Source organism: Panthera tigris, chromosome A2 (genome assembly GCF_018350195.1).
Source record: "Panthera tigris isolate Pti1 chromosome A2, P.tigris_Pti1_mat1.1, whole genome shotgun sequence".
NCBI lineage: Eukaryota > Metazoa > Chordata > Mammalia > Carnivora > Felidae > Panthera > Panthera tigris.
The window spans coordinates 61,526,486-61,554,054 of record NC_056661.1 but is presented as its reverse complement, the minus strand read 5'-3'; the positions used below and the strand labels follow the sequence as shown (position 1 = coordinate 61,554,054).

General features: G+C 55.5%; 1 protein-coding gene across 4 annotated transcripts in view; it reads right to left on the bottom strand.

The window, feature by feature from the left end:
- Positions 1-27,569, bottom strand: part of ADCY1 (adenylate cyclase 1) — a 107,190-nt gene that overhangs the window by 54,854 nt on the left and 24,767 nt on the right. For all 4 annotated transcript variants that reach the window (XM_042963061.1, XM_042963068.1, XM_042963076.1 and 1 more), the window contains exons 3-5: positions 19,113-19,231; positions 14,165-14,276; positions 2,251-2,378 (exon numbers count right to left, since the gene is read on the bottom strand). In XM_042963061.1, the coding sequence (XP_042818995.1) occupies positions 2,251-2,378; positions 14,165-14,276; positions 19,113-19,231 (359 nt within the window). The remainder of the gene's footprint in view (positions 1-2,250; positions 2,379-14,164; positions 14,277-19,112; positions 19,232-27,569) is intronic.

Sequence of the window (27,569 nt, the reverse complement as noted above, 5' to 3'; positions counted from 1 at the left end):
GAGAACACAGACCTTGCTCCCCGGGCTCCATGGGTGGCACGCACAACCTGGCCAGAGGCCCAGATGCCCACTCCGGCCACCACCCTGGTCCTCATTTCTCCTCCAAGAATTCTTGTGTTTCCAAAGCTCCAGTCAAAACTTTCACTCTGCGATCAGTGTGTCTGGGCAGACCCGCCTTTGGATAAACAAATTCTGCCCTGCATGTGTTCTGTGTGTCACCCAGGGACAGTGTGGCCGGCGAGGAAGGCTGCCAGAGGACCAGGAGTGGCATCCTCGGGAAGCAGTCCCGGCCTGAAGCCCAGCCATGCAGCGGACACACACTGGCCTGCTCTGTGGTACCCAGAAGGGCTCATCTGTGCAGTAAGCTGTGACCCTGGTGGCCTTCATTTCTGTGCAGAGCCAGGGCGTGGGCCCAGCAGGGACTCCCAGTTTGTCAAGACAGAGACCTGGAATGCTCTGGGCATAAGGAGCTGGGGCAGGGGGCAGAGGGCAGCCTTCAAAAGCCAAGCAAGATGCCCCCAGCCCTGTGGGGGACCACGTCAGAGGGCAAGACCGGGAGTCAAGGTGTCAGGGCCTGGCAGGACCCCAGGGACCGGGAGTCCACGAGAGAAGGCAGGAGGCACAGCCACGGGGACCCTATTTCCCAGAACAAACAGACCAGGGACAGGTCCACATCTCCACACGGCACAGCGCAAGGCCAAACCCAAGGGCAGATGACACACCCACAGGACTCCGAGTGCGGGCACCACTCCAGGTGAGGCCCAGAGCCCATGAGAGCACAGCCCGTGTCTTAAGTGCAGGGGCCTGGGTGGCCGTGCTTGGGGGCCCCACCTGGTGAGGAGGCTCAGGGTCTGAAGGGCACCAGGCTGCCACGAGGACCCGGAGGGGGAAGGGTGGGTACCAGCATCATCTGCCTTATTCAGGGCACCATCTGCCTGGCCCAACTCTGAGAGCCGTCTGCTGCCCCAGTCAGGCCCCTGTCTAGCTCACAGGCTCCTACGTGCACCACGCGACCCCCACCTGCATTTGTGCCTGCGACCCTAATGCGGCCCCACTTTACCCCAGGGGATCACACAGGAGATGGAGGCGCTACAGGGCACATTCTGTACTCTGTGACGCAGCACACGATGTGATGTGACAGGTGATCGGCGTCACTCATGTGTGATGCGCTGACAGGTGACAGGACGTGTGGCATGTGGTGTGACAGAGGACATACGGTGTGAACAACATGGGGTACCCGTGATGGGGCGCGCTCTGCTCTGTGACGGGACAGGTGACCCGATACGACGCCCTCTCGGAGAACAGACGTCATCGAGCCTCCGAGTCCCGTGCACAGCGAATCTCTGCTTCCTCTCCGACCCGCCTGCCCTGCCCTCGGCCTCCTTGAGAGCATGTGCTCTTGTGTTTGGACGCACAAGGACTCACCAGGGCCCCGTCCACCGCGACCCTAGCGCTGGGCCCACGGCGGCCACCAAGGGACCGGGACCACGCCGCCCTGCCCCCTCCAGGGCCCCCTCGCTCACTCTCGACAAGAAGCGGGCGCCAGGCTGGGCGCTGGCGAGGGCCGGTCTGTAGGTGCCGGGTCTGCAAGGTCCGCCCCCCTCCAGGGCCCCCTTGCTTGCATTTCTCTGTCCCTCAGTCATTTGTGTCCCACAGACGACAACTCAGCTGCCACTTCCAGGCTCCGACTGTGACGCACACACCAGTCGCTAGGCCACACCACGTCTCGCGCTGCCGAGATGCCAGAAGGCGGGCCCTCCACCTTCCAGCCCCACACCCCCCTGACCCACACGCACTCTGCATCCGCTCAGAACGAGACGAGGCTGGACAAGAAGGGGGCATGGCAGGGCACAGTGCTCCCGGGATGCGCACCTGCTCTGGCCAGGCCTCCCCTCGCAGAGAGCACGTGGATAGCCACGCCCATGAAGGCAAGAACACGCAGTTCCTTCGAGTGGAACTTGGCTGGATGTGAGCCACGGCTCCCCAGCACGGTCCCCCACCGGGGTGTGTGGTCTGGCTGAACAATGAGAGTGACCTCTTCGCGCACAATTACTGCACACCTGACGATACCCAGGGTGGTCATGGACAAAGAAACGCTGTCCCAGCAAATTGCAGAGGAGGGGACCACGGAGGCACAGCTCGGGAGGGAGCCCTCCCGCCACGCCTCCCCGTGCAGCATGGCTCTCCACGGCCCTGGGACCTGGCCCCCGGGACCCACCGACCAGGTCGGCATAGGCTGCGGGCACTCACGTGATGGTGTCGATCATGTCCAGGCCCATCTCCACGCAGCAGTGGGCGTGGTCGGTCTTGGGCTGGGTGAGGCCGGACACACAGTAATAACAGTCCCCTAGGATCTTGATGCGGCGACAGTGATTCTCCTTGGGGGCAAGAGGGCAAACCACACGTTAGTGACGCAGCCGGGGCTAGGGACCCACACCTTCGCCAGCACGGGTGCCGGTGACCACAGAGTGCACCCCAAGACCCCACACCCCCAACCGAGGGGACCCCCTCCCCAGGCCAGGGCAGCCTCAGGAGGGTGGGCAGCCCCCACGGCTGTGACCGGGGTCACCCTGGGGCACCCACGCTCCCCCAGGCCTATTCCCCTGCAGGCATCCGCCTGTCCGTCCCTCAGCTCACCTGGAAAACCCCGCAGACAATTCAAGATGGGGAAGCCCCAAGCCCGGAACCAGCTCTTTCCCGGGGGGCGGGGGGTGTCTCCCAGGTAGGCCAGCACGACGCCCCTCTGACCACCACCCCGGATGGCCACACATCCACACCGTCTGTGGCCATGACCCCACCACACACACACACACACACACACACACACACACACACACACACCAGCCCCGGGAAGGGCAGGTGCACCACCTCAGGGTCCCTGCGTTTGGGGTCCACTGGCCGTGGGATCGCTATCACCAAAGAATCATCTTCCAGGGCCGGAGCCCCAAGCAAACCACCAGGGTCTGCACCTGACCTCGCTGCCCACAGGGACACCCAGAAGGCAGCCAACACCACGGAACGTCCACGCTCACACGCAATGGGAAGAGTGCCAGCCCCCGCCTCACCCGCACACTGCCCGGGGACTCACTAGCACCAGTCATCTGGGCTGTGATTATGGCTGGGAAGGTAGTTTTACTATCAAACACTTCGGGAAAGCCCTCCTGGACACCCTTATGTAGCAGAGGGCTGCACAAAACACTTTCCCGCAAGTGGGTCATGTCCACAGACATTCACCACATGATGCAACCGAGAAATTCTTCAAACTGCATTAATGCTTCCAAACGTAATAGCAAATCCAGTGCGTGGGGTTTTTTTAGTTTTTTTTTTTTTTTAATGTTTATTTACTTATTTTGAGAGAGAGAGAGAGAGAGAGACAGACCATGAGTGTGGGGGGGTGGGCAGAGAGAGAGAGGGAGAGAGAGAATCCAAAACAGGCTCTGCACTGTCCGCGGGACTCACACTCAAGAACCAAGAGATCATGACCTAAGCCGAAATGAAGAGTCCCACACTTAATGGACTGAGCCACCCAGGCGCCCCACAAATCCGCCTTGTGTTAACGTAAGTAGCAAACATTATGAAAATTTACAACATTTTCCGGAACAAAAATGAGCAGTGAGAAGTATAGCGTTGTTTTCGCTTTGCATCTGTCACGTGTGCCCGGGCGTGTGGGCATCTGAGGGCCCTGCCTCGCCAGCGCGGCATGGGGGGAGTACCTCACAGACCCCCCACGTCCTGTGACAGCCTAGAGCTCCGCCCCCACCCTGAGAACCATCCTACGGCTTCTATTTCATCCTGCTCTGGGACGTCTCCCTGAAGTGCTCACTCCCGCGGGACCACCTCCCCAACCTCCACATTAACGTGAGAATCCCCGGCTCCCGCTGCCCACACGCCCACGCAGACGCACACTCGTGCACGACACTCTGTCCTGAGAGGCGGCCCGGCCACCGCCCCACATCAGAGGACAGACGCCAACCCAGCCCTGGGCCTCCCTCGGCACGCAGATGCCCCAGACTCCAGCCGTGGGCCACGAGCTGACCGCTGGGAGGTCAGCCCCCGAGGGACCACGGGCAGCCGCTTAACGTTAGGACACAGGCCTCCCCGTCTGCGGAAGGGGGTTCTCCCCGTGTCCCAGGGGATGGCCCAGGGGACCAGGATGGTGTCTGGGAGCCTAGAGCCGGACAGCCGGGTGCCGATGTCCACCCTGCGGAGCCAAGGGCCGGGCCCCCGGGAGTCAGCCCACCATGCTCATGCAAGCCTCCAGGCCAGCAGGCAGCACTGGGCTCTCTCCTGGCACTTCCAGAGTGTCCACCCCCCTGTTCCCATTGTCACTGTCCTGTGGGAGGGTACCCACTGTGCCCAACAGTCAAACCCGGCCAGGACACTCCATGCAGGCCAGGGAGAGGGAGTCCTTCTCCCAACCTCCCCTGTCCCCACATCCAGGCTGCTGTCCCCAGGCCCAGAGATGACACCAGGGGCACCTGCCAGGCCTCGCCCCCTCCTCCTGTGGAAGGCTCCCACCGTCAGGACGTCCTCTCAGCTCCGAGATGCCCACAGAGGGCACGGCCCTACCGCACATGGCACTATTCTTGCAGATGATGTCGGGAGAGTCACCAATCCCCGGTTCTGGGCACCTCAAGGATGACATGTGCCCATCAGCACCTCCGTGGGGTGTCCCTGTGTCCTTGGCTCAGCTGCAAGGTGCTCCCAGCCGCCTCCTGCCCTTCTCCGAGTGTCCTGACAGTTCCGTCTCTGGGCAAGCAGGTGTGTGAGCCGAGTGCAGGGGGACAGGTGCCCACAGGGAACCTCGAGTGTGACCATTACAGCCCCACATGGCTGGTCTCCAAGTGGGGGCCTGCAGCAAAGTCACTGAGCAGGTGGCGTCCAGGGGCTGCAGCCTTGTAATTACAGCCTGTCAGCAGCAGATGTGTCCTTCCTTGGAGACTGTCCTCCAACTCGAAGCCTCGGTGCCCGCCCGCCGGCCCACCGCGGGGCCAGGGCAGGGACACAGCCGGGAACAGACTGGGGGAGTGAGAAACTGACACTTGGTCTTGTTATTCCAATCTCAAACGTCCTGGCTTTTGTCAGCCAGCTTGAGAGACAGAAAGGTATCTTTTGCTGACTTTGGTGTGTTTTGATTTAAAATCTTCCTGGTGGTTATTGGAAGCTGGCACCTGGAGCCAGAGCCCAAGCCCTAAAGAAGGAGGCAGAACACCAGGAGAAAAGGAGGGGGGAAGCTGGAGGGCCCCGAGACCCTCAACCCGCAGCTTCCAGGCCAAGGAGGGACAGGAATGGCCGGTGACACCAGAGGGGTTGCAGGGGGATCCAGGTAGGAAGGTCTCATGCTTAGCTTGCCAGGGGTGGTCTGCAAGGTTGAGGACAGGCTCTGACCCGCCAGCCCTGCCTAGCAGGCAGCTGTGGGGGCCTCAGGGGGCAGGGACCCAAAATCTAAGGGGTGGCTGTTGCTGAGAAGCAGCAGAAATAACCACTTGCTTCAACCTCCATGCACCCTAAACCATCCCTACGGTTCCCTTTGGCCCTTCTGTGCCAGCCACTGGGTCAGAGGAGGGTCCTGCTCTCCCAGAGCCTGCGCCCACCGGGAGGAACCACACGGGAGTGGTAGTGTTGAGGCCATCAATGCACAGACACATGTCCTGCAGCAGGGCGGCCGCGCCAGCCCAGCGCCCTCCTCTGCAGCCCCAGATGGGCCCGAGGAGGCACCGTGCCCACTGAGGGCAGCGCCCAGCAGCAGATGGTCACTTGTGCGCACTCGCTCCCAGGAGCCGGAGCCGAGAGGAGCGTCCGAGGGCATGCAGCGGGACACCTGACCTCGCAGGTGGGTGGCCCTCCCTGCACATCTCATCCTGGGGTCTGCACTGAAAGACCAAGCCACACAAATGCTGTACATACTTAAAGAAACCTGAAAGCAGCGATGCCTGAAAACCAAAACCAGAATGAAATAAAGTTCAGTGTGAGCACGTCGGGAGCGTGACCGCACACACAGCTGTTCCGAGAGGCGGGAGGCTGTGTCTAATGGGACGTCATCCAAAAACAAAACAAACGGAGACATCTCAGACCGCATGCAGCGGCCCTGTGGGTGCTCCCCGGGGCAATGATGCTCTGAACCGACTACAAAGATGCATGGGAGAGCGAACGGTGTTGAGGGTCCGTGGGATTTCCAGCTTTGGGGAAACAGACACAGGTCAAAATGAAAGGAGCAAAGTCATCCAGCGAATGAGTTGGAAACATCAGTACGAACTCAGAATTTGTTCTTACTCTTCTGGAAAGTGAGAAGCTAACGATCTCCTGTGAGATCCCAGAGTAGGACCTGGAAAACCACTTCCTGCCGGAAGGAAGCAGGGCTCCCGGAACCACAGATGGCTTGCTGTGCCTTGGGCTGGGCTGGGGGGCGGATCCTGTCCAGAGTGACAATGGCAGGGCAGTGCCCGCTGACGGGATGCGTGCATCAGAAGTAAGAACACACAGACTGGGTCAGGCACACCCAGTTTCTACAAGACTGTGGCTTCCCAGTAACAGAATGGAAAGGCAGGAGAGAAGAACCCCCCGCCCGACCTTGACGGGCTCTAGGGCACTGATTCCTCGAAAATTGATCGGTGCCGAGACTCAACCATTTACTGTTTTTGAGGATAACCAATTAGCTGACGTGTGAATGTTCTTGTTTTTTAAAGAATCATGAGTGAATCGGCACAGGAAAAAGGACAGAATTAAAAAACCATGCAGCCCAAATCCCACTGAATTGCCAGCTAGGACAGCTGTCATGGCACCCCTGGTGTGACGTCATGGGGAGCAAGTGGCAGGTGAGTCGCACGGGTACCACGGGAACACCTGGGGCAGGAACTACCCGACACTGACCCGGGAGGCCCACAGGCTCCGGGGAGGTGACAGATGGGGGGAGCACCTGGCATCCATGTCCTGTGGGAGCCACCCCGAACAGTTTGTTAGCGCTGACATCCGAGGGCCACAGGCACATTCCCCGTTTTCTAGTTCCTGTGTCCTGCGACGGACGTGTAGAGGCCTTGCCGAGGAACTCCTGCTTGTTCTACTCTGCCAACCCCAAGGGTCAGGAGCCCACACCCCCACATCCACCACATGCCCTCACACTCTGGCCATGACCCTACTGTGTCACCCAGGCCAGGTACCAGACAGCGGGAGACATCCCAGAGCCCAGGGTCCACATCTCCCAGACGGTCTGGCCCTGCCGTGCCCCTCCTCTCAGGGACTGTGGGGCTGCTGTGACAAATGGCATCAGGCCCTGTGCCATGGGTTAGCCCAGACACATGTCCCCCTCACCCATATCCTGCCTGGCCCTCCAAGGGCAATATGCATGAGTCGACAAGTAGGTGACACGGCCCAGCAGGAGTCGGAGCCACTGCACCTGCAGTCTCCTGAGCGGGTGACCAAGGTGTCCTGGTGGCCAAGTCGGGCTCACGGGAAGGACTGCCAGCCAAGGCTGTGAGCACGAGGTGAGGGACGTCCAGGACCAGACAGAGGGTACAGACGTCAGCTGCCATCCAGAGGGGGTTGTGGGTGCCAGAGTGGGGCCTGCTGTATCGTCTCTGCCTTTGTGCGCATGTGAAATTTCCGTAAAACAAGTTCTACAGGCCCTTGAGGGCAGGGCTGGGTCTGACTTGTACAGGCTGCACCCCATCACCTAGAGGGGTTCGGTACACAGCAGGCCAGCGGCACACAAGGTAGGTCGGCTCCGCACACAGTAGGCACTCCACGGTGAGCACTATCTCCTCGGTGCCACTGGGGGAATGTTCCTTCACACCACAGGCGGGGCTGCCGTCCAGGCCACCCTGCCTCCCCCCTGCACCTCCCCCCGTGTGCCCAAGAGCTACGCGCTCAGCCCCAGGTTGCCGGGCTCTGCACATCTTCCCAGGAGGAGCCACCACAGGTGCTGAGTGGACGTCCCCTCCCAGAAGGAACCAGTGTGAAGCCGCAGCCGTGGGCCACATCTCTGTACACAGAAGCAAACACAACGGAAACCACCGGGCGAGTGATTCTGGGGAGAAGGACCCCAAGGCCCCTGCTGACACCCGCCAGCCAGGCAGTGATTGTCACAGCCCAGGGAGAGCCTGGAACCTTCTCCCAAAAAGGACACATGCGGGCGCGTGGGAGCAGGTTTCTACAGACAGCCAGAAACAACAGTCTCTTCAGAATTCCAAACACCTACTGGTTTTCCAGAAAGCAAGATTTCCTGCTAATTAAGGAATAATTAAAGAAACCCAGGCTTGTTATTAACAATGCAGGAAGCTCAAAAAAAGTGAAACGTGTGACTCCGCAAAAACCGCAGTCATTCTGGACCTCCCCTCCGCCCAGCGCTCCCTACAGCGTGTTCCCCCCTCCCCCAGTGCTCCCCCACGGCATGTACCTGCATGTGCACACACGTTCTGGAAGGGGGTTCTGCTCCACGCTCGTCCAAACGCAGAGCCTCGCCCTTGGGTCGGTCTCTCGAGTGGAGCACGGACAATACACGCGCTGCCTCCTTCCTCAGGATGGCGGCTCTGAGTCCTGGCCACACGCGCTAGGCTCCCGCCTCCCTCCTGGGCTGGAGGGTCCAGACGGACCCCTCGACACCACCCCGCCCACGTGCAAGCCTGGCTGCTGAGAGCACAGCGAGCAGACGAACACGCCCCAGGCCCATGGCGGGCAGCTCAGAGCGGCGCCCGGGACGAGGGAGTCCGAGCGGCAGGGAATCGTGGGCCGTCGGTCTCCTCACGTTTCACGGGCCACAAAACCCAGGCTCTGGCCCCTGGATGGAGCCCAAGGGAAGCCTGAGGAGGAGGACGGACGGGGGCAGGAAGGACAGACCTGAGCACACACCCCAGCAAGCTCTGGCTCTCGACGGCTTCGTCCGGAACCCGCAGAGTGACACAGGGCAGAACGGTAATGCGCCAACACGCACATGACAGTCTCTGAGCAAGTGTGGGTGGAGCCAGACAGACAAACGGTGCTGAGAGCCTCTCTGGTGTGCTGCTGCCTGTGGCCGGGGTCGCACCCTCGGCGCTGTCCTGTCTTCCCTCACAATCTCCAACACGAGGCCCCGGGCACCCCTGCCCCGGCCCCGAACATCCCCACCCCAGCCCCGCACATCCCTGTCTACTCTGCACGCCCTGCCCACTCCAAACACCCCCATCCTGGCCCCATGTACCCTCGCCCCGGCTCTGAACACCCCTGTCTGCTCCACGCGCCCCCAGCCCAGCCCCACAGACCCCCGCCCTGGCCTCAGGCACCCCCATCCCGCTCCCAGGTGTCCAGTCCTGTGGGTCGCTCCCACAGCATGCACGTCGGGGACGATGCAGACTGGCCCAGCCCAGGGCCGGGGTCCCCGGTGAGGGCCCACCTGCAGACACAGTGCACCTGCAGGAAGGCCCAAGTCTGGAAAGGAAAGGCCTCTCAGGCCATCCAACCTCGCTAACCGCCCACTGGCTCATGTGCAAATCAGCCGCCTTGCCCCGGTGTACCGCCTGCATTGTCCTAAATCCCAGCGTGTCCCCTGTCACGGGCCAGGCACAGGCACCTCGGGGCTGAGAACTTACAACAGTATAACAAGGTCTGGCTGGAAACAGCCCCAGACAGGGCCTCAGGGCCATGACCCAGACTAAGGACCGTTGTCCTTGCCTGTGCGGGGAGCAGGCCAGAACTTGGGCCTCCGCAGCGGGCACAGTGAGACCCCAGGCCACCCTGGAGCTCAGGAAGGAGGGACATCGGCTTCAGCCAGCTGTTCGCTTTCTGTGGCTGTCAGCTGTGGACGAGGGGTAAAGGCCAGCCACCACGGAGACCAAGGCAAATATGTGCTCACTGTGAGTCTAACTGCCCAGCAGGGACCTTCATGAGGACAGACGTGCTGGGTGGCAGCGTGTGAGTTTCCCAGCACACCGGCAGGGGTCACTGCCTCCTGCACACCAGGCTCTGACACACGTGCCACATGATCTCAAGAGGGGCTCAGGCAGTTGGTGTGAAAATACATTAAACAAATACTTGGCACCATCGATGCCCAAAACAACAGACTGACAATTCTCAGCTGCCAGGCATGACTTTGATGGGGCGGAGGGTCCACACTGAACTTCCAGAGAGGGAAACATAACCCCTGAGACCCACACCGTGCCAGACGGACAGACGGGTGGTCCCACCTCACAAGAGACAAGGCCGGTGACCATACAAGTTCAGCATCAGAAACCATCCAGAATGACGGAAAAGGAAAAAGAGCCCCAAATTAAAAAGGATCATCAGTGGGCCGTGGGACGTCAAGATCCAGATGCAAGCGAACCGGGGTCCCCGAAGGAAGGGGGAGAAGCATAAAGAGTGTCTAACAGCTTTCTCCCCGAAACGACAGAACTGTAAACCTACCGATGCAAGAGGCTCGATAAACCACAAGCCCAAAAGCCATGAAGAAAACCACACGGAGTCACGTCAAGATTGAACTGCTTCCAACCAGCGGCCAAGAGAATGTCTTACGAGCAGAGAAAAAAGACGTCTTTCACGTGTTCGGACAGAGGAGCCGGGTGCAGTGGGCAGGTTCCCGCTGAAAACACACAACCAAGCAAGCACCTGCTGGCCCACCATTCTGCAGATGGTGAAAAGAAATTCTCAAAAGTCAAGGCCAGATGAAGACTTATCTCAGAAATAAGAGACAGAGAGGACGGGTTGCCGGCCCACCATGTGGGAAGCACGGGAGGAAGTCCTGTGGTGGGAGGAAAGCATGGCCACGTGGGCATACCCACATGGCCCAGAGCCACAGAAACAGAACCACGTAAGGAGATACACACCCCTGCTTGTGACCCATTTCTGCAAAAGAGAACGGTCTGTGGGAACAAACAGGGTAACGATGCAGGGCTGAGCTACAGCAATCAGCCACAGACCCCAACGCAGACCCAGCGACATGGTGAACCGTTATGACCCAAGAGCCCACAAAGACACTCAGGCAGGGTCACACAAGACACTCAGCAAACCCACAAAATGGCAGAAAAGGGGAAACCAACAAAAACAGATGGAATGAATCAACACTGGGACAGACTCAACCCACCACACCGACAACACAGCCAGCGACCGCCGACCATCAGATTCGATGTAACTTAAGGTGCAAACAGGCTGGGAAAAAAAAGAGGGAAAAAGCCATGCCTCCTGACGATAATCAAAGGAAAGCTGGAACAGTTACATTAACATAGGACAAGCTCAGATTTCCAGGTAAACAGGTCATGTCTTTATTTTTTTTTTAACGTTTGTGTATTTCTGAGAGAAAAACAGAGCATGAGCAGAGAAGGGGCAGAGACAGAGGGAGACACAGAGTCCGAAGCAGGCTCCAGGCTCCAAGCTGTCAGCACAGAACCCGATGTGGGGCTCAAAATCACGAACTCGATCAAGATCATGACCTGAGCAGAAGTTGCTTAACCAACTGAGCCACTCAGGCGCCCCTAAAGAGGTCATTTCTTAACGAAAAAAGAGTTTATTCCTCAAGAGGACCCAAGATCCCTAAATGTTTACAAATCGAATAGCAGAGCTCGAGAGCATAGGACGCAGAATGGGCAGGACTGAAGGGAAGCAGACGAATCCATAACTACATCGGGGAGCCCGATGCCCCCACTTGGTGACGGAGGAACACAAGATCGTGCAGGAGCGGGTGCACCTCACTGCTCAGTCACCAGAGGAGACCACGTCCTGAACCACACGTGTAAGACGACTCAAATTCCCTGAAAAGTACTGTTCTCTGACCACTGGAGAATTAATTTGGAAGTCAAGAATAGAAAGGCCTTTGGAAAATCCCGCAAAAAACATACCTCTAAGTAAGCCACGGGTCTAACAAAGATTAAAAGGAAAACCAGAAAAGTATTTTGAGCTGAGTGAAAACAAGAACACGACGTTTCAGTAACTCGGGGAAGCCGCCTCGGCAGCACACCCGGGCAGTTCGCAGCACCAAATGTTCACGCTGGAAGGGGAGAAAGATCCCGATCGGTAGTCTCAGCTTCCACCCCACGAGGCTACAAAAACAAGAGCAGAAGAGAACCAAGGGAAGCAGAAAAAACACAATAAGAAACATCAGAGAGGAAACCCATAACAGAAAAACAGAGAGATCATTGAAACCAAAAGCCAGTTCATCAAGAAAACCACTACCACTGATAAACCCACAGCCAGAATGATGAGGGGAAAAGGGAAGACACCAATCATGACAGTCAGAAAAGGAAGAGATGTGTCATTACCGATTCTACAAACATCAAAAGGACGAGGAAGTTCTGTGAGCACCTTTATTCCACTCATCTAAATAACTGACCTCGAGTGGACACATTCCTTGAAAGACTAAGACACAGAAAGCAACCTGTCCAGCCTTACTTTGTAAAAATCGCATTTTTAAATGAAAACTTGCCCAAGGACAACTCCACGCCCAAATGGGTTCACTAGCAAATTCTGTCACAACTTGAGAAAAAATAACAATAGCAATTCTACAGAAGCTCTTCCAAAAAGTCGAACAGGAGGGGACGTGACCAAACGCCCCCAGGACACCAGCTAGACGAGATCCCACATGAAGACAATGGAAGACAAGAAAGCCACCAAACAGTGTCCTTCAGAAACCTAATGGGAAGACATCTAAACAAGATTTTAGCACACGTGTGCACACTCACACACGCACACCTTCACACACATACGTTAACGCATGTGTGCGCACACGTACGTGTGAGCTACATACACGTGCATGCACACAGGCCTGTACGCAACGCACTCATGTGTACGTACACGCTCACATGCGCGTACACACCCCACCACGTGTCGCACAGCCCACCAGCCACGCAGCTCTGACGTGTACAGTACATGCTGTCTACAGGGCGTACCCTTCCCATGAAAGAAGTATTTAGCCAGCGTCCCAAACACAGGTGCATGTCCCGGTGAAAGAGCCACATAGCGAATAAAGAGGCCCGTCTCTCACACACCAGCAAGACGGACAACCTAGAAGAAATGGATAAACCCCTGGAAACACACAACCTACCAAGCCTGAATCATGAAGAAACAGAAAATCTGAACAGACTTCTTTCCAGGAAGGAGGCTGAACCTGAGACCAAAAACCCCGCAACACACAAAAGCCTAGGACCGACGGCATCACCGGTGAACTCTACCAAATGTTACAGAACACCAATCCTTCCCAAATTCTTCTCCAAAACAGAAGAGAAAAGAAAGCTTCCAAATTCACTCTACAGAAGCAGCATTACCCTAAAACCGAAAACAGAGTTTTCAAAACAAGAAAAGACAACGCTGGCCAGTATCCCCGGTGAATGGAACACAAAAGTCCCCCAAAAACTATAGCAAACCTCTTCCCACAGTATGTTAAGAGAGAGGATCATTCAGTATGACCAAGTGGGATTTATTCCCAGGGAGGCAAGGTAGGCGGATTGATATTCGCAGATCAATCAGCATGACACATCACATGAGCAAGAAAAAAGACAAAAGCCATAGGATCATCTCAGCAGAAAAAGCATCTGACAAAATTCACTGTCCCTTTCAGGATAAACTCAGCACAGGGGGTACAAAGGGAAGGCCACGTGGGACCCGCCTACAGCACACCTCGTCCCCGTGGGGAAGCCAGGAGAGTTTTCCCTCCAGGATCAGGAACCAGACAAGGAGACCCAGTCCTGCCGTGTCCCCTCAACAGGCTGTGAAGTCCCAGACGGGACAGTCGGGCACAAAAAGGGAACCCAAGGCGTCCAACTCGGAAAAGAAGTAAAACTCTCTCTCTCTGCAAATGACTTAGTATCTACCCTAAAGACGCCACCAGGAACCTGCCAGAGCCAACAGATGACTTCAGTAGAATTTCCGGAGGCAAATTTAACACACAAACCTGCTGTTGCACTAACAACAAACTCCTGGAGACATTGAGAAAACAATTGCACATACAACTGCATCAAAAACAATAAAATGCTGAGGAGTAAATTTAATGAACAAAAATAAGAAAGCAAGTCTTATGATCCGAGGAGACGTTTGGAATGTGTGACACCCCAGAACAGGCCCAGGTCCCCCCCCGTCAGGTGCGCCCTAGGTTGGGGTGCCCATGCAAAGGGACATTAATGTCACAGCCGGGGCGTAGGCCCTGCCTGGGCCAGGGTGACACTTACCGTGGCCAGTTCGTCAAACGGTGGGGGGCGGGGAGTGTGCTTACCGTGGCCAGTTCATCAAACTTGCCGAACAGCTCGTTGAGGAGCTTGACCAGCTCCTGTGCCGTGCACTGCGACGCCAGGCCCGTGAAGCCCACAATGTCCGCAAAGAGGATGCTGCAAGGAGAAGGCCCAGGCTGCCTCCTCCGTGGCCATGCGGGGCCCAGCCTCCCCGGCAGACAGCGACCCCTCCACGCACCCCAGAACCCACCTCCCTGCTTAGCCTCAGGGCGGGCTGGAGGGGAGGGTCCCACGTTCCCACTTGACGGGCAGCAGCACGGGGGCTGGGGAGGGCGGGGGACGCCCTCACAGCCATACGGGGCCTGAACTCCAGGCCACCAGCTCCTGCTCACCCCCCAGGGACACAGGGGGCCCAGTTCCACGGCCACCATGCCTGCGCCCAGCCCAGGGTGGCCCGTGACGGACCATGGCCAGTGGCTGGTGAGCAGAGGAACATGATGGTAAGAAGTGTGGCCCTCCTGCCAGCTGACATGGCGACAGGACATCGGCGTTGTTGGACCGCCTGGATCCCTGTGCCTCACGGAGGGGCCCCCTGGGTCTGCATCAGGGCGAGGACTCATCTTGCCGGGTCGGAGCCTCAGCGTGTGGGCGTCCGTTTACTGCAGAACTGGGTCCCGTCCATGCCCACCCGCCCGCACAGCCTCCTTCCTGGACACTAGACCATCATGAAGTGACCGGCAGCACAGACGGGCCGTTGCTGTGAGTTTTGCTGGACACAGTTCTCGTCCATTCCTTCGGCCCTTGAACGTGCCACCCTGGCCTCCCCGCCTCCAACGATCCTGGTGAGAAATCACTCGTCGATCTTCCCCCCCCCCCCCCCCCGCTTTGCCCCTCATCTCTGGCTCTTACGATTTGCCTACGACGTGTCCAGGGATGGCTCTCTCTGCGTGTGTCCTACCTGAGCTTCGAGACATTGTGAGCCATATGTTTTTCAAATATTCTTTCTGCTTCTTTCTCTCTTTCCTCTCCTCTGGGACTCATTGCATGTGTGTTGCTGTGCTGTCCAGGGTCCCTCGGGTCTCTGAGCCTCTGTTCCTTCCCCTTCACCCTTTTGTCATTCTGTTCATCGGGCAAGATATTTTCAATTGTCTTTCGTCAAATTCACCAATTCTTTCTTCAGCCTGCTCAAATCTGCTCAACGTTGAGCCTCCCTAGTGAACTTCGTGTTTTATTTTTCAAATGTGGAATTTCTGATGTTTTTTCCATAATGTCTACCTTTGTATTGGTATTCTCCACTTGATGAGAAGTTATTCTCACACTCACTCTTATTCAGACAGTTTGTTCTTTGCACATATTTAAGATGGGTGGTTAAAGTTTCGTCTGGGCTCCCTCAGGACGGCTTCTCTGGACGGCTTTTTGCATTCCCATGCGAGACACGGCTTCGTGTTTTCTTGCACGTCACATGTATTTTTATCGAAAAGTGGATAATACGGTGTGACCACTCCGAAAATCAGAACCCCTTCCCACCTCAGGACTGGGGTTGTTACTATTGCCGTTTATGTCGTTTGATGACTTTTATGAACAAATTCTGTAAAGTCTGTTTTCTTTCTCGTGTGGGGCCATTAAAGTCTGCGTGGTTAGCGTGGCGGTCGGCCAGCAACTGGACAGGTTTCCTCACGTGCCCGGAAACAGTGAGTCTCTTGGCGTTGGAGGGTGGGCACTCGGCCAACTCTGTCTTGTTCTGCTCTTCCTGCTCGCACCCGGCCTCAAGGTCAGCCAGTGATGACAGACCGGACACCTCATGGTCTTTCCTGAGTGCGCACATGGCCCTACTACCCTCGTGTGTGGTCCTCTGGTTCCCAGAAGCATTCCCACAGCCTTTCAAAGCACCCGGCAGACCTCTCCTTCCCCAGTTTTTTAGCACCCCGCTCCTGCCTCTGCCATTCTCACTGCCTCGGACAGCTGGGAGGTTAAACAGTTGCCACTGATTGTGGTTAACAAATGTCCCAGGGCAAAAGCTGCTCACACTGAGCGCTGAGTCAGGTCACATAGAGATAAGCCTGTGAAAAAGGTTTTGCAGGGAATTCCCAAACGGTCACGTAATGACAGCCCTCTGAGGGTTTTCGAGGCCCCAACCCCATTCTGTCCCCTCTGGTGGCTGTCAGCAGTCAGGTGTCAGGATGTGGCTGCAGGTGCTGCCTCTCAAAGCCATCACGGCACTGAAGACAGCAGAACAGACATGTTAGATTCCACATAGCTTTACTCTTCTTACCCAGATTGAGCTGTTTCTCTTCAATAAACATTCCTGGACTCTTGCAAGAGTTTGCTTGATTTCCAGTGTGCTGACAACGTGGGCTCTGACAGTTTCTATCAGCACTGTCATCACTTCTACGGAGGAGAGGACGTTCAGATGTCCTTCCCCCCATCACTGATGGCATCAGTCGATTAGTTGTAAGTTGTGTGCTGACTGGGGACCTTAATCCCGGAGTGACGGGGAATCAGTGAGGGACTGTCACAAGGGTGGCGAGGAGGACAGAGCCAGGTTCACATCCAGGCTGTGGACTCTGATGCTGCCAGAGGGTGGCTAGGGGAGCTGGGGCGGAGCCGGGGCCGGGCCCTCAGCTTCTTCTCCTGTCTCAGGACTGTCACACCTTGCAGCCGTCAGGAATAAGGCACCCACCAGGGTAGAGATTTTTCAGCCTCAAAGGGAAATGGTGATTTTCCACATCTGGCTTTGCTCTCCCAGGTCAGAAAAGAAGGAGGGGAAGGTATGTGGGCTCCCTGCTCCCTGCTGGCCCCTACCTGCTGCCCCAGGGCATCCCTGACACCTGCCGCCTTCCTGCTGTGTGCACCTGCTCCACACCCCTCCCCCGGGCACCCCCCGCCCCACCCCGGGACTGCTCTGGTGGCCTGGTGCCAGCAGAAAGCTGGGGCCACGTGCCCCCCATCGTTTCCCACCAAGGAGAGGCAGTGGGCGAACGGGAACGTCAGCAGCAGCCAACCCAGGCCTGGCCCCGGCCCCACCACTCACTGGCTTCACTTTGCTGAACCTCAAATTTCTTCCCCTACAAGTGGGGGTGACCGTGTCCCGGCTGCCTGGGCCAGAATGCTGGCCCCACACACTGGGCGCTGCGTCCTCCGCAGAGAACACCACTGGTCCCTCCCGAGAGACCCCGCAGTGGGAGTCAGCGTGTGGTGCTGGCAGGCTGGCTGGCACACAGGGATGGCTCGGGGGCCCGGTGGGGACGGGAGGGCAGCCGCAGGCCTTGGCTCATTCCAGGTGGGCTAGCACCTGCCTGAGGGGTCCCAGTCCACAGCACTCAAAACAAACACAAGGGGCTTTATCCTTCTGTGTCTGCAGGGGCCCAGGGGCAGGGAGGCCCGACACCAACACCCAGAAGACCCAGAAGAACACCGAGAAGGGAGAGAACGTCGGTGTTGCAACCACCACCGCCTGCCTGAGTGGCGCTTAGGTAAAGCGCAACGCTCAGCCAGTCCAAGTACCTAAAAGGAATCACGCGATTTAACAGGATAAAATTCTTTTTAATCGTGTCTTTTAAAACAAGGAAGCAAACCACGGGGGGGCAAGCTAGTTCGCCTGACGGCTCAGTGTCCTCACCTGTAAAATGGGAACACTCTCTACCTCCTGGGGCTGCCACAAGAGAAGCAGAGGTCTAGGCCACCCCAGACCCTGGCACCAAGGAGAATGACGCTCAGCTATTAGCCCGATGTGGGCCAACTCCCACCCCAACGCCACTGCCCAAAGGGGGCTCAGGACAGAGTGCCGACCCTCTCCAGCCACGCAGGACGTGGAGGGTGTGCAAGAGGGCCAGAGCAGCTATGACACCGGTCACCTAAGGAGTCACCACACCCGGCAGGTCTGCTCACCTGGGCCTCCCCTCAAACAGGGGCCTCCCCTCCACTCCCTCCCCTCCTCCACCTTCTCCTCCTCCCCCTCTTCCTACACCTCATCTTCCCCCTCGCTCCCCCTCCCCCTGTACCTCATCCTTCCCCTCCCCTCCTCCCCCTCCACCTCCACCTCATCCTCCCCCTCCCTCCCCCTCCCCCTCCCCCTGTACCTCATCCTTCCCCTCCACTTCATCCTTCCCCTCCCCCTCCCCCTCCCCCTCCACCTCATCCTTCCCCTCCCCCTCCTCCCCTCTCCCCCTATACTTCATCCTCCCCCTCTCCCTCCTCCCCCTTCCCCCTCCTCCTACACCTCCCCCTCCCTTCTCCCCCCTCCCCCTCCCCCTCCTTCCCCTCCCCCTACACCTCCCTCCCTCCTCCCCCTCCCCTTCTTCCCTCATCCTTCCCCTCCCCTTCCCCCCTCCCCCTCCACCTCATCCTTCCCCTCCCCCTCCTCCCCCTCCCCCTCCACCTCATCCTTCCCCTCCCCCTCCTCTCCCTCCCCCTACACCTCATCCTTCCCCTCCCCCTCCTCCCCCTACACCTCATCCTTCCCCTCTCCTCCTCCCCCTACACCTCCCCCTCCACTTCATCCTTCCCCTCTCCCTCCTCCCCCTTCCCCCTCCTCCTCCACCTCCCCCTCCCTTCTCCCCCCTCCCCCTCCTCCTCCTTCCCCTCCCCTTTCTTCTATACCTCCCCCTCCCCCTCCTGCTCCCTCCCTTCCTCCCCCTCCCCCTCTTCCCCCTCCCCTCTCCTCCTCCCCCTCCCCCTCTTCCCCTCCCCTCCTCTCCTCCTACCCCTCCCTCTCCTCCCTCTTCCCCCCTCCTCCCTCTTTCCCCCTCCTCCTTCCTCCTCCTCCCTTCTCCCCCCTCCTCCTCCTCCTCCTACACCTCCCCTCCCCCCTCCTCCCTCTTCCCCCTCCCCTCTCCTCACCCCCTCCTCCTTCTCCTCCCCCTCCTCTGTCTTCCCCCTCCTCCATCTTCCCCCCTCCCCCCTCCCCCTCCTCCCCCCTCTCCCTCCTCCCCCCTCCTCCACTTTCACTCAGTGCCCCAAAGCCCACCATTGCCAGGACAGTGCCAGCCGTACCTCACGTTGTCATGCCGCTGGATGTAAATCTTGTGGAAAATCCTCTCGGGGGGCTTCAGGAAGTCCTCCTTCATCTCCATGGCAACATTCCGGGGCAGAAGGCTCATGAGCAGCCGCTCCTGGACAGGGGAGACGGGCCTGCGTGATACAGCAGGGGCCTCCTGCGAGACCCGTCACCCCACCAAGGTCGCTGCTGAGCCCTGCACGGGGGCTACAGACCCTGCCTGGCCCCTGAGTCCCAGAGGGTCATGCCCAGGCCTGGACGGTCATCGCACAAGTAACTGCTCCCAGAGGGCTGGAAAAGCGCCAATATCGCCCCCAGAAAACACAGGCCCCCCCCGACCCCCCCCCACCTGTTCTTCGTGCCCACACGCCCATGTGCCCTGGCTTCACTGAGCAGGGGTCAAGGGGGCGGAGGACACCACTGCCTCCAAGTGGGACAGCCCGGCCTCACTCCCCACTCCACCGCCCGACACGGCCTGAGAGGGGCCTCGAGACAGGCTGCAAGGGCCCGTCTCCCAGGACAAAATGGTCCCCTCACCTCTCAGAGACAAGCAGCGTGGCCCATTGCCCTGGCCTTGCCTTCTGGTTTCTCCCTTCCTTGCAGGGCTCAGATGTTTCTTTCCCCACAGAGAATGGAGCAAACGTCTAGGCTTTTCCAGAGGAGCCCGCTGCTCCAGGGCCTCAGTTTCCTCATCCAGACTGCCTGTCTTCCCCGTCCTGCCTGACCTCACCCCACTGGCCCCCGACCAGCTGCCACACCCAAGGCCCATCCCTGTCCTCCTCACCGCCCTTCCCACCCTGCTTTGGAAAGCAGACAGATCAGAGTTTAAATCCCGCGCAGAGTTAGGTGGCACAGCCTGCTTCTGAGGGCAAACGCGGCCTGAGAGGGGGCGGGAGAAGCCTGCCTCCCGTTCCATCCCTGCGGCCCGGCTCCCCCTAGCCCCAGCCCCTCAGCCGTGGCCTGTCCCATCAACAGGAACTCTGGCAAAGCCCTCGGGCACCTGCACCACCCCCAGCCCAGAGCAGGCAGCCGGGTCCCCCCACCAATCGGGCCCTGGATCCACTCCACTCGGCAGTGTGTGAGGCCACGTCCCTGACTGCAGCAGCCACAGTCCCGTGCAACCACCTCAGGAGGACCACTGAAGCAGCAGTGACAGCAGTCACAGAGCCCACCAGACCTCTGGGGCTGGGAGGGCTTCACCCCTCTCGCTCCAGACTCCACAGAGCAGGGCACATGTCCAGGAAAAAGTACTGCAGGCCCTTGCAAAGTCCCCCCAGGTAATGTGTCTCCGTGTAGACTTCCAGGGGGAAGGCCAGACCTGGCGCCAGGAGGTCCCGCGTGGAGCTAAGCCTGTGTCAACGAGGCCTGTCACGGTCCTGGCCCTGGAGCCTGTGCCCAAGCCCTGTGTCCTGAGCGAGGCCCAGCACCACCCCGAGGCCAACCCACACAGCTGCTGACTGGACAGACTCCGATGCAGAAGAGGGACATCACAACAGTGCCGCGGCCCGTGGCCACTCTCGACATTGGTCACCTGGGGAGACGGGCCTCAGAGGGGACACAGAAGTGTCCAGGCTGAGCCTGCGAGCACAGCCCCAGGGACAAAAAGGCCACCGCCCGGGCTGTGGGAGCGGGTGTGTGACCAAGGCCTGGCTGGGTGGACGCTGACCCCTTCCTTAGCTGAGGGGCCGCTGGGGTGAGGCCATGTGAGAGGTGAGGGAGCTCGGGCAGGGGCTCACTTGGGCCACCATAGGGGCAGCAGCAGCAGCAACATGAGCACACCCGGAAGCTTCTGGAGATGCCCCGAGGCACAAGGCGGGGAAACACAAGGAGCCAGACACCACGGAAGGCCACCCACGGAAGGCACCAAGAACACAGGGCAGCTCGCATTCTCTCCGGGGAAGGCCCAGCGTCACAGGGCCCCACACCCCTGGGCCCCCTGGGTGGCCAAGCCACATCCAGGGACTCAGTGGGCACTACCCCCAAGTACCCTGCACGAGGGTCCCTGGAAAGGACGGCAGTGTGGCCCGGCATCCCTGCTCTGCCCCTGGGATGGTCGGTTCGGCCCTAGCCGAACCCCATCCCGTCACAGGGACGGCGGCAGGTGCTCTGAGAAGGGCTGCAGCGCCGCGGGGCCCCAGTCCCCACCACACTTGCCATACCTCCGGGTGTGCTCAGGTCCCTCACCTGCACCTACAACGGGACAGGAGGACCCGGAAAGGCAGAGACAGGAAAGACGTGGTACCAGGTGCTGGGTGTTGGGAGAGATGCCAGGGTAGAGCCGGCCACTGTCCCCAGAGCCCTTCTCTACCCCTAGCACAACTGTCTAGCCCCTTACTGATACCTAGGCCTGACGACCTGAAATACACACTACATCATCCAGCCTCCCACTGTGGCCAGAAGTGGCCAGTGAGATAGGGTCCAAATGGCCACGTGAGAGCTTCTGGAATGTTCCTTATAGACAGCCTGTCTGTTGCTGGGGATATAGGCATGATGGCTGGATCTCTACCTGCCATCTTGATTAATGAGGATGAGGTCCCCGCATTAACAATGGCAGACCAGTTACCAGAGGAGACTGGGTGGTAAGGGCTGCGTGGGTCAGCTCTGCCACATTAGCCATAAGGGGCCTCCCTGCAATCTACATATGAGGGGACAGGAATGCTCTCGCTGCATAAGCCATTGTCACAGGAAATGCATTTCCCACCAAAGGCTAGGCATCAGCCCAGCTCCCCCGCGAGATTAATGAGCCAACACACATAACCAAGAGGGAGAGCGCACAACCTTTCCCACAGGGAGCAGAACGCCATCTGGCAAGTTCAAGCACCCATCCCCAGTTAAAAACAGCAAAACCTGGGACAAAGTCGCTGCCTGACATCATACGGATCCTCCCTGAAATCCACATCCAGTCTCAAATGAAGCCCTAAAGCCCCAAGCAGCAACAACACGGCTTCAGAAGCAGACAACACTGATACGTTCTAAGCAGCAAAATAAAATACGAGGCCAGAAATCAAAGGGACGAATTTATGAATACGGATCATACAAAGTATCCCAGCCTCCTACAAACTGGTACACTTATCTCGGCTATCAAAATGTGACTTAAAATACGTGTATGCTTCTTTAAAAACATTCGATATGTACGTAACAGTTGTGAGGACCCTGCTTCCAGGAGACACACAAGTACTTTCCAGACTCACCACTCCCACCCCCGCTACGTGCACTGAAGTCCCGGGCACCACACGTGAAAGGCATCAGAAGACTCTGAAAGGCATAGGGAAGGAGGCACAGATATGGGGACCAAGCAGCAGCTCAGAGGTGAGGCCTCGGTCTCTCCATTTGCCACGTACCCCAGACTGAGCGCTGGAGCCGGGGTGGCCCAGAAATGCCCCCAGCAGGCATCACAGCATGCTCCCCAAAACCCAGCTCTCTCCGGCCAAAGGACCAGGATGGGGGCGGCCACACGAGAAGAAAACCATAGACAGCAATCACCCTACTCCAGGCAGACCGCCAAAACTTGCACACACCTCCACTCTCCGCCAGCTGTGAGGGGGGCACCAACCACACAAGGGTACCAGGAACCTGGCCCTTCTGGCTGGGAGCACGCACACCCTGCTGCTTGGAGTCGGGGCAGACCAAGAGCTCACAAGTCCCAACAGAGGCCCGTCGTGCAGCCCCTCCTGAAGTATCAAGGTGGCAGCCCCTCCCTGGCAAGCCACGTCGCGGAAACCCAGCCAAAACACAAGGGCCAAACAAAAACCCAGACTCTCACACATAATACCCCAGCATCCAGGTTCTGATCAAGAACCAGAACATTCTCAACAAATGAATGAAAACAACCCACAGACAACAGCACCAAGATTAACAGAATAGTTAGAATAACTAACAACATTTGAAAACAGCTATTGTAAGAATAATTTAACAAATAACCACAAGCACACTTGAAAAAATGAAAAAACAAAAACAAAAAACCTCCAGCAAAGAAATAGAAGATGCAGAAGAGAATCAAATGGAAATTTCAGGGGCATCTGGGTGGCTCAGCTGGTTAAGCATCTGACCTCGGCTCGGGTCATGATCTCACAGTTTGTGGGTTCAAGCCCCGCATCGGGCTCTGTGATGACAGCATGGAGCCTGGAGCCAGCTTCGGATTCTGTGTCTCCCTCTCTCCCCCTGCCCCTCCCATGCTCACGCTCTGTCTGTCTCTGTCTCAAAAATAAATAAATGTTAAAAAAAAAATTTTTAACGAGCAGAGAATCTGATTATACATTTCTCCAAAAAGACACATAGATGGCCAACAGGTGCATAAAAAGATGCCCATCATTAATCATCAGGGAAATACAAATTAAAACCATAGTGAGATATCACCTTATACTGAGGAAACACATCCCAATTCATTATAGAAAGTTAATTATTTTCTGACACCAAAACCGGACTAAGACTAAAAGAAAACTACAGACTAATGTCCCTAAAGAACATGGAAGTAAAAACCCTTAACACAATATTAGCATGTCAGCAATACATACCAACAACTGACCCAAATTTCATCAGGAGACACACCATAACCAGTCCAATATTGAAATATCAATCAATGTTACACACCATATCAACATACATAGAATAAAAGTCACATATCTACACTTGTGGCGAGCATAGCATAACCATACACGTGTCAGATCACTATGTTCTATATCAGAAATTAACGTAACATTGTACATACGCTGTTGCACACTGTAGTTACGCTGCAATTATGATCTATACTCAAATTTAAAAAACGTTTTAATCCCATCACAATTTATTCAGAAAAAGAATTTGACGAAATTCAACATCAATTCCTGATGAAACAAACACTCAGAAAAATAGGAAGAGAGGGTAACTTCCTCATCTTGATAAAGAACCACCAGAAAAAGCCTATAGCAAATATCACACTTAATGGTGAAACCCTAAATGCTTTTACCAGGAGCAAGCCAAGGATGTCTGCTTCTCCCACTTTTATTCAACACATAGCACTAGAAAGTACAGTGCATGAAACAAGGTAAAAAGGAAATAAAAGGCATACATATTGGAAAGAAGAAATAATACTACAAATATTTGCAGATAACCTGATGGTCCATATGAGAAATATGAAGGACTCTGCAAACCATACCAAAGTAAAACATCAAAAGAACAAAAATAATAACAAACAAAACAATACCCTCTCCCCAGAAAAACTTGGTAGAACAAGCAAAGAATGATGACAAGCAAAGTAGATAGTTGCAGGATACAATATCAACGTACAAAAAGCAGTTGTATTTCTACATACTAAGAATGACCACGTGGACATTGATATAAAAAATACAATCTCAGGGAGCCTGGGTGGCTCAGTCAGTTAAGCATTAGACTCGCGATTTCAGCTCAGGTCAGGATCTCACAGTTCATAGGATCAAGCCCCATATCAGGCTCCATGCTGACAGTACAGAGCTTGCTTGGGCTTCTCTCTCTTCCTCTCTCTCTCCCCCTCCCCTGCTTGTATGCACATGCTCTCTCTCAAAATAAATAAACATTAAAAAGAATTACAATCTTACTTGCAATCACTCAAAAAATGGAATTGATAGGGGTAAACATATCAGAACATGTACAGGACTTGCATGCTGAGAACCACAAAACACTGGTTAAAGAACTTAAAGAAGATCCAAATAAATGGGGAGACATACCATGTTCATGGACTGGGAGACTCAATACAGTAAAGATGTCAATTCTCCACTTAACACAGATCCTATCAAAATCCCTGCAAAGATTTTAGTAGCTATAGGGCAGATTATTCTAAAACTTATATAGAAAAGCTAAGAAACAATAACAACTAAAATCCTTCTGAAAAAGAACAGCAAAGTGGAAGGAATCACTCTACTTGATTTCAAGATTTATTATACAGCCACATTAACCAAGACCGTGTGGAAGGATAAACACATAGAGCAATGGGACACAACACAGGCCCAAGAAATAGACTCACACAAATACACACAACGGATTTTTGACAACCGCAGAAAAGCAGTTCAGTGGAGGAGGTGTACAGAACTACCATACAATCCAGCATTATTTACAACAGCCAAGACGTGGAAACAACTTCAGTGTCCATCGATGGATGAATGCGTAAAGAAAATATGGTACCCGCATACGATGGAGCATTATTCCACCATAAGTAGAAGGAAATCCTGCCATTTGTGACAACATGGATGGACCTAAGGGGTATTATGCTAAGTGAAGTAAGTCAGAGAAAGAGAAACACTGTATAGTCTCACTTACATGTGGAATCTTTAAAAACTGAGCTCAGAGATGCAAAGAACAGACTGGGTGGTTGCCAGAGTGGAGGAGTGGGCAAAATGGGCACAGGGAGCAGGGTGGTCAAAAAGTACAAACTTCCAGTTATAAAATAAGTAAGTTCTGGGGATGTGATACACAGAACGATGACTGTAGTTAACCATATTGTACACTTGGAAGCTGATGAGAGTAGGTCTTAAATTCCCATCACAAGAAAAAAGAAACCTGTAACTATGGTAGGTGAAGGATGTTAACTAAACTTACTGCGGTCATCATCTCATGACCTATACGTATATCATGTATGTTGTATGCTTTAAACTTATACGACATTATGTTGATTATATCTCAATAAAACTGGGGAAAATGGCAATGGAAGACATATAGCATTTTCAACCGATGGACAATGGACACCCACAGGCAAAAAAAAAAAAATGAACCTTGATCTAAAACTCACACATTATGCAAATATTAACTCAAAATAGATCATACAGTTCTATGTAAAAACATATATAAACTTTCAAACTTTTAGAAAAACTTAAAAGAAATCCTTGGGATATAGGGCCAGACAAAGAGTTCTAGGACTGGACACCAAAAGCACAATGCATAAAAGAGTCAGTTCACAAACCCAACTTCATCAGAATCAGAAGCATTTGCTCCACAAAAGACTTGTTAAGAGGGACTAAAAGACAAGCTACACACTGGGAGGAAATGTTTGCAAACCACATACCTGCCAAAGAATATTATATATTCTATAATATATAAAGAACTCTCATGGCTTAAGAATAAAAGTTGGATGATAATGATGATTATGATGATAGATGACAGATGGATGACAGATGTGATAGATAAATATGACAGATTGATATGATAAATAATAGATGATAGATAAATATAAATTGATATGACAGATAGATGACAGATGTGATAGATAGCTTGATATGATAGATGATAGAAAGATAGATACATACATACATAGATAGATAGATAAATAGACTGATTCCCTTAGACAGATAGATTATAGATAGATAGATAGATTACATAGATAGATGATAGCTCCAGTTAGATAGTAATACGTAGATAGACGATAGATAGATTGATAGAGCAATAGATCCAATAAGAAAATGGGCAGAGACATCAACAGACATTTCTCCAAAGAGGACACGGAGGTGGCAAATAACCACCTGAAGAGATGTTCAACATCACAGCCACGAGGGAAATGCAAATTACAGTCACCATGATACATCAGTACACACCTATCAGAAGTGTTACAACAGAAAACAGTGACACCAGCACCTGCCGGCGAGAGCGCAGAGAAACGGGATCCCTCATGCTTTGCTTGGAGTAAAAAGCGATCCGAGCGCTCTGGAAAGCGGCTTCACGATTTCTCAGAGAACATGCCACACGGCCCAGCAACGGTACTCCTGGACGTTCACACCACAGCAACAAAGATTTACGTTCACACAAGGAACTGTAGGAATTCCAACAACTCTTCCCATGACAGCCCCAAACTGGAAACCATCAATTTGTCCTCCAGCAGCTAAGAGGTCCATCCACACCATGGAACACCACTGACAATACAGGGGGTGAGCTGCTGATACAGCAACAACCCGGACCTCCAGTCCCGAAAGTCTACACGTGTATGATTCCACATACAGTCACTCCTGCGATGACACATTTACAGAAACGGACAACAGACTGGTGTTTGCCAGCATGAGACTGGATGTGGGGAGGAGAGGTGGGGGTCCACATGGCGCCAGAACGTTCTGTGTCTGGGCTGCACCGGCTCGTCCTCCTGCCGTGGGGAAACGTGGTGGCTACCCAGGATGCCTGTGTGGTTTCTCACAACTACACGTGAATCTATGATCAGCTCAAACTAAAAAGCTCAGTCAAGAGAAAACACAGAAGCCGGGCACAAAGAGAACCCTGGTCCGTGGCCGGTGGGAACGGAAGATGGCAACGCCCCGCCAGGAAGCCTGGCCGGTCCTCCAAGCTCAACACTCAGCTCGTGAGCCCACGATTGCACCCCGGCCATCCAGCCCAGAGAAATGACTTCCGTCTCCCAACACTCCCGTGGGAGCGTTCTCAGCAGCACAGTCTGTAATGGAGACAACCAGGACGCCCACCAACCGCAGACAGACCGCAGGACGCAGACCCTCCCCACGGCAGGA